We start from the raw sequence: 13312 nt of genomic DNA, 5'->3' as shown, positions 1-13312 counted from the left end.
AGTAGTATTGTTATTCTACAGTGTATGATTGATAGTTTCGAAAATTATAGTCTAGTGTTGAAACAAGTCAATAAAATATTGTAATATTGTGGCGACCCTGACCGGCCGCTAATGTTCGTGTGTTCTGTTGTGTGCAAATGGGTTTGACACTGTTGTTGAAAGCTGTGCATGTATTGGTTACCGCTGTTTTCTGCAAAATGCCGCGCTGTTCTGGCCAATGTGGGATGGGGGAGGAACAGGTGTGGGAAGGTATAAGAGGGATGACAGGTGGGCGTGTTGGTTTGGTTCTGTTGGCGGGCGATGGTGAAGTTCTGGGAGATGTGTTGTTTATTCTTTTATTATTTTCTTGAGAGAGCACATGGTGCCAGTTCGGACAGCGTTTTCATTTGTCTCCATACTGCGTTCAATAAAACCACAAAAAGACAAACCAGGTGTTCTCCTCCTTGTTGAGCCAGGTGCCGGCACAGTGCTGGCTAGTTAACTGTCAGGTATAGGACAGGGTCAGGCCAGCTCCTCTCAACCGAGCCAGCGGTCGTCACAATATATTATGTTAAGTACTGTATTCCAATAATACAAATAAGATTTTATCATACTTACACTTTAACTATTCATTATTTATATTATGATGGTTTTGTGTTTTAACAAAAACTAAATTTTTTACTAGCATTTTTGAAAGACAAAACACGCTTAACTTCCGGTTTTCTTGGTTATCTTGATCCAGCTCATTCCCAGGTTCTTGTTTTTAGCTTCAAGTTTGTTTGCAATACTGCCACTATGCGGACAGTAGAGCACATGTCAAACGAACTGAATGTCTCACAGCTCATGGAAGCTCCGTACAGTTTGAAACCACCCACTCTGACACTTTCCCACCGGTTTAATCACCAGGTTAGACACGAACACCTGAACCCTTTGTGTGAAGCTATTTGATGTTGAAATGAGTTAGCCGCCGCTTATCGCACTCTGACAGATTGTTCGCCTTTGAAAATGGTTTCTGTGGCTTATATTAGGAGGTTTGTGAACAGGGCTACTCTAATGTGCCCAAACTGTCTGCTCTGCGGTTAAGAGCAGTCTAATGTGTTTTCCCCTTCTGGTGTGTGTGCAGTCTGGCTCCGACTCGTCCAGGCGCACAGGCAGTTAACGGCCGTGACGCAGAGGCACGTGCATGCGGAACGAGCCAGCAGCGCAGGCTGTGGAGATGGTGGTCCGCTCACATGGAGGCAGTGACAACTCGGCAACTCCTGTACGTTGAGACAGGATCATTAAAACAGCACATTAGCTTCTAATGTCACGGCTGCTGTCCATCTCCACGGGGGCGGCTGTGGCTCAGGAGGTAGAGCGGGTCGTTTTCTAACCGGAGGATTAGCGGTTCGATTCCCGGCTTGTCCAGTCAACATGTCGAGGTGTCCTTGAGCAAGACACTGAACCCCCAGTTGCTCCCGGTGATGTCACCGGTGCGTGAGTGCTTGGGAGTGCGAATGGCCGAATAATGTGAACGCGCTTTGAGTGTGCTGTAAAAGCGTAGAAAGGCGCTATACAAGTATAAGACCATTTTAGTCAGCACTGCAATTAATTGATTCAATTACCATTCAGTGAAATGAGGTCAGATGATAAAAGCCAAAGAATGGAAGAAAGGTAGCCTCTGTTCAAAGTCAGCTGATGGACTGCCTTTTTGGGGTCAATAACTATAAATATCCATAGGACACAAAGAAACTGGTTGATTTAGACAACTTGGCTGCACCTTTATGGCAGCCACAGGACTGTCAAAAAACCAGACCACAGTCTAGGACAATAAAACATTTAGTCTGGTGTTGGATTAGCTTGCAACAACCTCATCCACAAAATTAAAGGATGCTATTGACCCAAGCCTTTGTGTATGTTTGTGTGTGTGTGTGTGTCCTGGGGTGCACCCTTATTGGTTGTTCTCTGTTGCTATGGTACCAGACATGTGTGACTTCCGTATTGATGCAGCAGGAAGTATAGGCTAGTTGCAGTAATTGGGAGCCAAAGGAAGTGATGTGTGTGACTGTTTGTGTGAGGCAACTGGCCTGACCAATGAGTCTGACTCATACATTGTCACTTAGAGTGTGTGCGCCTATAGATGCTTGTGTATGAGCAATAAAGCCAGAGAAACAACTCTGTCACAAATTTGCATCACTATGCTGATGAATGAATTTTTTGAAAAAAAAAAAGCACTGCCATTAAAGTTATGATCTTATGATCAATACAATGAAATAAAAGACACACTGAGAAAAGTAAGTAGTAGCAAGTACAATTTGTCCTTATGCCTCAAACCTGCAGGTTTGTGCTGCTTGGAATGAAATGCACTTTCATAGAAACTGGAATTCTCCTGACAGTAAACTTACCAAAAACACATCTGAATGATCAACTTCATTTTCATTCAACTGCATACCCCCAAACTAAAAACAGGGACAAAATACATTATGCAACCTTGAATGTTGGCATCTACTCACCAACATTTTATTTTCTTGTATTTTCTTCAAATATTGCACAGTAAAAACACATAAAACTGAAGATAAAGATTTGAAAAGCAAGAGTTATGAAAACCTTCCTTAGCAAAAGATGCAGACATGTTTTCTACAATGGAGGAAGTGGTAAATGATTGTTTGGTCTTTTATAGCATCTTCTCCTGTTTTGGCCCCAGAGAATCAGGCCATAGGGTAATGGTTAATTCCAAAGAATGAAAAAGGCTTTGCACATGAATTTGCAAATGCTACTGAATATGAGTTCTTTGAGGTCCTAGGGACATTTGGCAAATGATTTGAGACTTCAATCATCGACAGTGCACACAATTCTTCTGATTAATCCAATGATGAGGAAGAAGGTGCATGTTGATAATCACTGAGAAGTTTAATGTTAGCTCCTTAAGAAGGCCCAGATTGACAGCACCTCAACATCCTATGAGGATGACAAATGTCAGTCCCTGTGGGATTTTATCCAACTCCATTTCACACAGCACAGTAGGCATCAGTGCTGTCCTGTTAGCTGCATAGAGATCCAGCGGTCTCTTCTATGAAAAATGCAGCCTGGAGATCCAGTGGGCAGGTTAAGGTAAATCCTCTCCTTCTTAGTTAAGTTTGGCACTAATGCGTATCCACTGAAGAGCCTGTCTGGTGTACTGGACCGCATGAGCAATGCTGCTGTGAAGAGTCAAAGGCCCAGACAAAGTATTCAAGTAGTTGAAGAATTCTGTAGTGAGAAAGAAAAAGACTGCTCTTTAAAAAAAAATCTAAAAATCAATCTACATTTTTTAATGCAACCTTTTGATGAAAATCTGTTAGGAATACAATTTCCACCACAAGTACCTTTATTCTCCTTTGCAAGGTTGTCTGCCACCTCCCAGTACTCATAGCTGTACAGGACACTATTGGTGATGTTCAGGTGATTTGCTGCCATCTGGTGGATACGTTGGGGAATGCTTATGAGAGAGGGGGCGCTGCTGCCCCCATGTGAACCTCGTCCTTGGTATTTGGCATTGGGTGAGAGCGAAGACGCAGGTCCTCCTGTACCCCTGGGAGTGTACAGCAGAGTGATAGTGATCAATAAAGCTTCAAAAGTTGATTAAAGTAATACATAATAATATAGTAATCCACCTACTTTCCAGAGTCATTCCAACAGGGTGGTGTTGTAGGCACTTTGGGAGAACTCTGTAATGACACCATAATCAAGTTTAAAGACTATCCAGTCCAGATGTTTACATTTTACCAAATGCTGTCTAGAAATCTATGCAAATGTCTGTTGTTTTTACCTTAAAATAGTCCAGTAGCACTTTGGAGTATTTCAGTGCGTGATCCTTCTTTAAACGAAACATTTGCCAGTATAGTAGGGCAAGGCACCGGAAACTGTGAACACAAGAGCAAGTCAAAGAGATTCAAATGGACCACAGATCAGACTCAAAATGCAGGTCCTTCGGCGTGATGATAGATGTTGTATAAACAGAGGAGATGACATACGCACCATAGTACTGCCAGCTGTTTGTCTTCCTGCCTCGCTCCAGGGCCACAGTGGCTCTTCAGCTTCATTGCATACCTTTAAGACAGGACTGTTAGCAATGGACCTGCAGTTCATGTATATGTACTGTATGTGTATGTGGGTGTCTATTTGTCTCTGTCTCCAAATCCAAATCGCTTCTATCTGTTTTTGCATGAATGTGTGGTTCACCTGATGAGCTCCACTGTCTCTGAGTACATGGTGTAAGGAGATTTGGCCTCGAGTGGCCCTTCCTCCATTGCTTTCCCACATTCCATGAAGGAGAGAGCAGCGTCAACGTAATTCACAGCCTTCCCCAGCTTGTCCACCTGGAAAACAATATCCAACATAGGCAAATATGGGAGTAAATATTAAATAACTACAACAAGCAGAAATTAGCATGGGAAGGTCTTCAACTGTGTGCAGATATTGGATGGATGGATGGAAAATAACCTAGAATAGGAGAGTTTTTGTCTGAAGAGTATGCAAAAACATATACATGGATTTACCATTTGTTTGTTAGAGTAATGCAGTGTCCTCCTCACTGATCGATCTAAAACTATTTACAGAATTTACTTTGTTTTTACATCTCTGTTTAAAGCTCACAATATCTCTCTGGGCTCAAAAATTGTAGGTCAGTTGACACAGGGCTTCTAGTTCACCAAGGCACAATGTATAGGCTGCATGTACAGTATGCAGTGTACAGTTGTTTGACACTGTTGCAAAACCTCTCATCTTCTTCCAATAAGTAAAAAACTGTATGTCCTAAAATGTCCAAGTTATCCTTCAATGGTTGTACAACGTCCCAGTTTTTCTTCACTGCCAACAGTTTATATCCTATGAAAGATTGAGGTCTCACCATTGCATCAGCACGGTGTTTCATCCTTTTGGCTTCATGTAAGTAGTACTCAGCATGATGTGGACTAGGAAGATGAACAAAAACACAGTTCAGTCACAGTGTATTATGTCATCAGGAAGTCACATCAACGATATGTCTGCTGAGTCCTTATCTGGCAGCCATCGGAGCATGGCGTAGAGTACATATGACTGCTCACGTTTCATGGTTAGGCACGGTCCCCCTGTGTCCTGTAGGGCCCCAGGACTCGGAGGGTAGTTGGGACTGTTTCGACACTTTTACACATTCCACCTCCATCTTGGGCTGAGTGTACAGGTTAAAAAAAGGTGAATTAAACCAAAATGTTGCAAGCAATTGCTTTAGGATGATCTAAACAAGTATTTGCTTTGTATTACCTTCACAGCAGAATCTCTGTTCTTGTCTTTGTGCTTGTGAGCGTGGATGTGGTGCTGCTCTGAAGTCTTTGTTTTGGAGGGAGGCTTGGTGGTCGCGGGGCTGTCGGACAGAGGAGACAGGGGAGACAACGGCCTCTTGCTGTCTAAGTACTCCTCCAAGTACCTGCAGGTGCACACAAACACACGTGCACACACATAATATGGGATTGATTGATTGGATTTGTGCATACAGTATTATTGCATATACACAGACAAAATGATGTGTAGTGTTTTCTTACCCATTGTGTGTGGTCTCAGTCACAAAGTTGTGCTCAGCTGTGTGAGCTGAAGACTCTGTACGGGCTGAGAGGTCACCTGCACTAGGAAGACTCCTCTTACTTTGTCTGTGTGACACCTCGTTCTCCAACTGGCCGCACACAAACATACATATGCTTTAAAAAAACAAGCCTACACTGCTGCTTTCTGCCTCATATTCATTCACAAAACATCTATAGTTACACATCACATTCAACAGAGAAAAAATAAACATTTAGTGCGTGTGGTTTACCTTGCGCTTCCTTTTGCTGTCTATTGTCACGCTCTCAGATGCAGCAAGGTGTTTCATAGCCTCTCTTTGCTTGTCCTTGGTTGATGAAGAGCAGGAGGAAGAGGGTGGAGGCTTAACTGTAGAATTAGTAGTGCTGTCTGGGACCCTTTTGAGAAGACAGAGGTCTATTTGCACCACCAGATTTCTAAGACCTCGCTGGGAATACACTGTAGTCTGGTCACCTCGCCCAAATGGGACTAAGGTGTAGAGTTTTTGCTTCCCCTCATTCTGCTGCCCATCACTTGGATTACATGAGATGGGTCCTCTAGGGTGCACTGCCTTCGGCTTGTTGGCATCAGGTCTGCCTGGGCCTTGTTGCCCTCTCTTGGTGAGTCTCTTGTGGGAGGTAGAGTCTGCTGAAACTTTGGTGATCAAAGCCTGATATTCAGATTCTGAATCTGAATTTGAAGAGCAAGAGGCAGAGGATGAGGAGGATGGTGTATGAGGAGTTGGAGAATGTGACAGAGGAGGTGAAGAGTCTGGTTGTAACTCCCTCTCCTCCTCAGTTCTGCCTCCCTTTTTTGCCCTCCCCTGGTGGTGTGAGTCGTCCTGCAGGTGGTGCCGCTCGACGTTGGTAGGCGGTCTCTGTTTGGCCTGGACTGTTTGCCATTCACGTCTAGGTTGCTGCTCCCTGCTCCTCCTGTTTTCCCCTCTTGTTGTCTCCTCTCTCCTCCTCTGCCTCTCTACTGGTCTCTCTTCCTCCTCTTCTTCCCCCTCTTCTTCCTCTGAACTCTGGATCCAGGGATGTCTCAGAAGCTGCTCCTCCGCCAGCCTCCTGTCTTCCTTTCTCTCCTGTTTTCCTTGTTGTTTTTCCTTCTGTCTGTCCTCTTTTCTCTCAGGTTTTCTCCCCTCTGATTGGGTCAGATGATTTCCTCTGTGGTCCACCTCCTGTTCCTTGGTTTGGGGCTTCTTCTGCAACGTTTTTGTCTGATTAACATGCACAGGAGTTGGTGCTGTAGCCTCCCATGATTTGACCCTAGGTTTTAGACCAGGACTAGACCTGGAGTTCAACCCAGCACTAGAATTACTAGCAGCTTTAGAGGCAGCCTGGGAATCAGAACTGTGACCAGTTTTGGTTTCACGACTAGTAGGAGCTAAGTGCTTTGCTCTTGTGGGGCTATGTTGTGAGCTAGGTTGAAACTGAGGCCTGGGCTTGTGGTTGGATCTGCTACCCTGGATTTGCTCTAAATGTGAGGTGTGTTTAACTTTGGGGATGTCAGAGGTCTGTTTAGAATTTGTAGGAAAGTTAGACTTGGGTCTCGATTTGTGGCTCTGACCCTGGTGAGAGTTTAAAGCAGTAGAAGCCTTGGATTGGCTTTGGTCTTGGTTCTGTGTGGGTCGAGCCTTGGGCCTATAATGATGAGTTGGCTGAGGATGAGTACTATTTGTATGCTTGTTCTTGGTGTCAGTGTTAATCCATGACCTAATTTTGGTCCTGTGGGGAATGGCTGTTTGACCAGGTTGTTTTTGGTTCTGACTCAGAAGTTCAGGGTAGTGATGAACCCTGTAACGAGGAGGTAGGCTGGGACTTGGGCTTCTTGGAGGATCTCTAAGTAAAGGGCTAGGGCTAAGGCTGGCGCTTGGGCTCCCATACGGACTAGGACAAACACTTAAAACTGGACTGGGGACCGGGCTATGCCTCGGGCTAGGGGTGGGACTTGGACAGGTACTGGTGAATGGGCTGGGGCTAGGGCAGTAGCTGTAACCAGGGCTAGGTAGGGGACTATTGTTGTGGCTGTAATTAAACTGTGGGCTGGGAATAGGGCTTTGGCTGGGGCTGTATTCCTGATTGCTGTCCCAGGCCCTGGCTGGAGATGGAGCTTGCTGGATGTGGGGAGAGGGCAGGTGACCTGGAACGCCTTGGGAAGGATCCTGTTCACTGCTGGCTGATTTTTTCCGAGATTTCTTCAGCCATTTATCCAACTGCCACTGGGCAGCAGAGGGGTGATTAGTCTTAAGAAAGCACAGAAAATGAGAGAGACACAAATGACAAAATAATTGTAAACTAGTTCACTTTAAAATCAATCTTTGCTAACACTCAGGCTTTCAACGCACACTCGCAGTGGTGGAAAAACTTAGTCCCACATTAAAAATCCTTCCAAAAAAACACATTTAAAACTATTAAAAATAAAAGTACAGACCAATGTTCCATTTCATAGTTTTATATTTACTTATATTTTATGTTACTGGAGTATTGTTACTGATGATTTGTACATAGCATTTTACTGCTGAAACTGATTGAATCACATCTAAGTTTACCTACTTCATATACTTTACTGCTAGTTATTTCAGTCTCTAACAATTCAAAAGTCTCAGTATTATAAAAATAATTCCATCTATAGCTGGTTACAGAAAAAAAAACAACTTTTGGTGCAATAAGAGTATGTCCGCTTGTTTTCAATTCAAATGAACCTGTCTAAAGATGTGACTGAATCATAAAAAAGAAAGTATAAGGTGTGTGTCTGTAGTAAAATTATGAAAACCGACACTTGATTTAAGAACCTACGGGAAACAAACTGATTTGGACTAAAAAAAGTGACCAAAATATTCTTACTGCACTGTAGATTTTTTACACCTCAGCTATACACTAACATCACGTGATAAGAAGGAATTTGTTACAGGGAACATACTGTACATATGCACCATATTTTCAAAGGTGGAGCATTTGATAGAGTAACTAGTAACATGCTAACAATAAGGACTTACTGTAAATATAAATGTAGTGAAGTACGTATGACGTAGCAGAACATGGAAATAAGTCAAGTACAAGTACCTCAAAAATTGCAGTTATGTACAGTATGTGAGTAATTATACTTTCTTACATTCCACCATTGTACATGCCTTTTCATGTGCTAGTTAAGAGATAACTAATTGCAAGTAGTGAATGTAGGATCACTTAGCATTACAATTAACCATCTGCCATCTGAATATTCCAACAGAGCCCTGTAAAATGCATTAAATTTGCTGCACATAACAAATACCTCACTGACTAGCGAAACTCCAAATGAAATATCTAGATTATGATTCATGTTGAGAAACCCTTAGTTTAATAAAAACTTCAACTGATATTATAATCTTTAATTAGCTTACTTACAGCATAGTTTCACATTCCCCATCTGTGCTTACAGTAGCTCAACCCCCATTCACTTATGTCAAGTGACTCACTTAATGTTTGCCTAACAACTGGCTCTGTAACTTTAAGAAAGAGCAGGAGTTTTTACTAAAAAAACAAAACAAAACAAAAAAACCAAAGTGAATACTCACTTCTTTCTCTCGTTCTTGCGTCCTGTTTTTCTCTGTGAGCTATATTAAACCTCTACTCCTCAAACAGTGCCCCCCCCACCCCAGCATCCCTCACCCTCTTTCCAAAGACACTGCGTCTCTTGTGCCGACTCGGCTGCCCTCCCTCCTTCTTTTCTGTCCCTCCCTCTTTCTCTCACTACCTGGAACTCTGGATTTGCTGCTTTCACAACTCCAACCCCCATATCTTCCCTAGGAGACCTCAAACACTCCACGTAAATTAAAAACATATGTTGTGTACCCCCCCAACCACATGCTCCACTCCCTGCCTCTTAGTAGGGGCCCAATGTAGTGTAGTTTAGTAATACAGTCTGCTATGTGGTACAGGGCCTTCCATTCATAAAAGAGGAGCAGGTTTCCCCTTCATTCCCCACATTGTACTTGTATCAAACCAACCCCCACAATGCCCTTCACCTCCAGCAGCCCATCATACCTAGCATGCTCTGCACTAAAATCACCCATTCAGTATTTTTCTAAAATAATAAAAAGCGCAAGTCAGCCATATTCTCTCTTGCACCTCTGTCTTGAAAAAGAGTGCAAGTGTAGTTGCAGATGACATGACTCGAGTCTTTTTGACTTACACCTCCTGAGGGCTTTCCTCTTAAGATTCAGCCTGTTGACATGGCACCCAGGCACTAATTCCCAAACCTACTTCTGCCCCTCAAACCCCCATCCTGTTGCGCCTCCACCAACTCACATGCATTCCTCATTTCTCTGTCCCTCCCCACACATGCAGTCAACTGCCTGGAGCCCACCACTCCCTGTGAACAGTTCACCCAAAGGCGCACAACAAGAGGAAGAAAGACAAGCGAGACATGGACAGAGAAAAGACAGAGCAGACAGTAGACAGCATGTTGTGGCTCAGTATTAGTACCTCCTTGTTGTTGCACGGTGGCTGCGTGTTGGCAGGTGATTCGGGTTCTGGGTGAACCTCTGGGCTCAGGCTCCGGGAATGAAGGCTACTGCTTCCCGACTCAGCAGTGGAGTCGGAGTCTGAAGAGTCTGAACTGGAATGTCTCACCCGCCTGCCATGTGTGTGCGCTCGCTGCACTGACAGGCTGTCAGTCAACACACACACACAAACATCAGAGTGGGGGTCGGTGTAGGTACACAGTCGAGTGGAGCGCACACCCACAGACAGACAAATATGGTTGTTACTCATGGCACACATGGTTTAACTTATGTTCAAAGACAAACCCTCCTGAAAAAGCTAATGTTATGTATACATGATATGTGTAATGGAGTACCTCTGTCTGTCCCAGGAAGCTGACTCATGATTGACCTTCGGGGACACAAAACAAAAAACAGAAACTTGTCACCTGTCACGCTCCTGCCCCTCTTGCTTCCTGTCATGCTTTTATTTTCACATTACTTCCTGTTTTGTTTCACCTCAGTTTTGGCCCTTTTATTTAATCATCATTAGTTCACCTGCTTCTTATTGTTTGCACCTGTTTTTTACTTCTATTTAGGCAGCGTCCTCCCACCAGGATGCTGCCAGATTGTTCTAGACCCCAGCTCTGACTCTCCAGCCTTATACCTTGCCTGACTCTCTATTTCTGACCCTGGATTACTGTTTTTTGACCACCATGTTTTGTCTATGCCCTCCCACATTCTGATCGCCTGCTGTGTATCGACCTTTTGTCCCTCTTGACCCTGACCCCAAGTTTGGATCCCCTGGCTATACCTGTTTACCGGCACCAACCCTGGACTGTCTTATCAACCTGATTGAGATCCTGGACTTTGTGTTAGTTGTTTTGCTTACAACAAGTAAAGAACTTGTCGCTACCTCGGTTCGTCTGGTTTTCTAATTGAGTTCACCACAACCTCTGTTTGGCATCTGTACACGCCAAACCTGACAGTCACCCACAGCAGCAGTGCAGTGAACAGCTTAAACTACGACTGATTTATTTCCTCCGGTGCTTGATGTCTGTATGTGATTAAGCAACAGAAAAGGAAACAATTCTTAACACAATGGCTGTGTGAGCACATCATTAAACACTGCCAGAGAAACAGGCATCCTTCAACAGGAGCTGCCAAACACTCCAGCCTTAATCTTTTACTTTCTTTGACACTTTTCCTTTCTCTTCCCTCTCATGCTCTCTTGCATTATCTGTCTGCCTTCTCAAGAACACACAACAGCATGAAGACCAGCTTATGTCAAAAATGACTACTGTCACTTTAAAACATAGTGTTTTGTTTTCTTGGTTGCAGGAAAAGATGCAATTACCTTATGAGTGTCATCGTCATCACTGCTCAGCTTCAGGTCATCAGCAAGCATGCTGTAAACAAACAAACACAAAGTCAGAAAAATGATACACTGTTAAATCACTGCTGCTTTCAATAGCGATGCACTGAGTACATTTTTTTTCTCACCCACTACTGACCAAGTTATTGATTGATACAGAGTAGTGATCCAAATCAAATTCTCTCTTTTTCTCAAATGTAAAACCTGAGTACACTGAAAGAATGATAGCGTAAATGCAGGTTTTTTATGATGTTGACCAAAAAAAAAAAAAAACTGATGTGGAGAGGTCACATTATGTGTGATACCTCATGCATCTTAACATGTGTAACATATTTATACACCTTATCCGCTGTTAAGATATGGTAGAACATGGTTTATCTTTATGTCAGACTAAACTCGCAAACCAGTTATATTTCAAGACCCTAGATTTCCAAATCTATATCATTTCTAAAACAATAACCAATTTTGCTTTAAATGTCTTAAGTCATATTCCTCATGTAGTAATGTGACCTTACTCAAATGTCCATATCTTGTCCATGCACTGTGCTGATTTACTGTCTTACTGATATATAGAATACATATAAGTAATCACATCTAAGTTAAAATGCAAAAAGTGCTCAAACATTTTGGAAAATAAGAACTTTTCCAAATATTTTTAAAACAGTCATAAAACAGCTGTTACATGACAAAGGCTGAGTGATAATGTGAGGCATACTGCCTAACTACACTGAACACATGCTTCACATTAAAAAGAGGCTGTAAAACATTACCAAACGGGAGCACATCAGTCTCCACTGACATTGTCAAGAATGTTAGCCGATCTTTGACCTGACCTTTGGCCTTTAGCCTGAAATACGGTATTGACTGACTCTATACTGTATGCCTACTTCTCTTCACTCTCTTTCTCTGTCATTAACGCCTTTTCTTTTTGCTGAATAGATGAGAATATTCATGATCAAACATTTCAAAACCTGCTCAGGAGAACACATGTATTATGTGATGAGAGGATGTATTTTATTGTCTCTGTGTGTTGCAGTCCAGCCTTGATGACATTTGGTGGATCATGTTTCCCCGTGCCTCGCTTACGATTTGTGAGGTGCCACGTGAGGATGACGGGTCATCCGCAGCTGAACACCTCCTCGACCTGAGAGAAGGAGAAAACATGTACTGTATAAAAACATGCAACCATTCATATATTAACCATTTTATAGTGAACCAACTGTAAATTATTGCATGTATCAGCTGTACAAGCTTATTAATCAGTGAACACTTACTTTGCCTTTGCTGTGTATTCAGTTGTTTTGTATCCTTAGGACAAAGGAAGAGAAAAAATTAAGGTGTAAAATCTTTACCTGCATTGATAAAACCATCCACAGCTACAGTATAAAGTTTTCAGGTTGATAATGGACAGAAAAAAAAATCATCTTTTCATTCTGTTCTGTACGTTCTTCTTCCTTCTCAAACTACACTTCCCAACATGCAACTTGACCATATACAGCTCAGTTGAGGAGTGGGGTGCGTTATTCTAGTGGAATCTAAAGTAGCCACACAATCATACCTTCGAGTTGTAAAGGATTCGCTGAGCCTGGTCACCCTCTAAGGCTTGCTGGGATGGCCAGGACTGAGTCATGTCCTGTGTAAAAGAATTGGGGGGGTCAAAGGTGAATTGCGAGATGCCACTGTGAGTGATGATCCTCACATATACAAGCCACAGGCTTCCTAAATCTGTCGTTACAACCTTGTTTATTCTCTTTCATTTAGGAGTAACTTATTACCTCCTAGTACACACATCCACTGCAGAGAGCCTCATGTAACAGCTGACTCTCGTTGTTTCTTTCCACCAGGGGGAGTGTGACTGGGCAGAGGCACTGGTCAGCCTCAGTGTCCAGTGAAGGCTGGGAGATGTGAATTACAACACATGCTTGGAGCAGGGATGTGTCCTT

At 43.1% G+C, this 13312-nt stretch overlaps 1 protein-coding gene across 1 annotated transcript in view; it reads right to left on the bottom strand.

The window, feature by feature from the left end:
• Positions 1-1833: 1833 nt before the first annotated feature.
• Positions 1834-13312, bottom strand: part of aff3 (AF4/FMR2 family, member 3) — a 16813-nt gene continuing 5334 nt past the window's right edge. The window contains exons 3-19 of the mRNA XM_020609325.1: positions 12928-13002; positions 12644-12677; positions 12456-12513; positions 11352-11403; positions 10372-10406; positions 9999-10182; positions 5786-7777; positions 5517-5644; positions 5239-5401; positions 5043-5146; positions 4847-4910; positions 4180-4316; positions 3976-4047; positions 3767-3860; positions 3616-3665; positions 3324-3529; positions 1834-3207 (exon numbers count right to left, since the gene is read on the bottom strand). Of these exons, the coding sequence (XP_020464981.1) occupies positions 3086-3207; positions 3324-3529; positions 3616-3665; positions 3767-3860; positions 3976-4047; positions 4180-4316; positions 4847-4910; positions 5043-5146; positions 5239-5401; positions 5517-5644; positions 5786-7777; positions 9999-10182; positions 10372-10406; positions 11352-11403; positions 12456-12513; positions 12644-12677; positions 12928-13002 (3570 nt within the window). The 3' untranslated portion in view covers positions 1834-3085. The remainder of the gene's footprint in view (positions 3208-3323; positions 3530-3615; positions 3666-3766; positions 3861-3975; positions 4048-4179; positions 4317-4846; positions 4911-5042; positions 5147-5238; positions 5402-5516; positions 5645-5785; positions 7778-9998; positions 10183-10371; positions 10407-11351; positions 11404-12455; positions 12514-12643; positions 12678-12927; positions 13003-13312) is intronic.

The sequence above is a fragment of the Monopterus albus genome, unplaced genomic scaffold, assembly GCF_001952655.1.
Source record: "Monopterus albus unplaced genomic scaffold, M_albus_1.0 scaffold99.1, whole genome shotgun sequence".
In the NCBI taxonomy this organism is placed as follows: Eukaryota; Metazoa; Chordata; class Actinopteri; order Synbranchiformes; family Synbranchidae; genus Monopterus; species Monopterus albus.
This window is presented reverse-complemented; position numbering and strand designations above follow the sequence as displayed.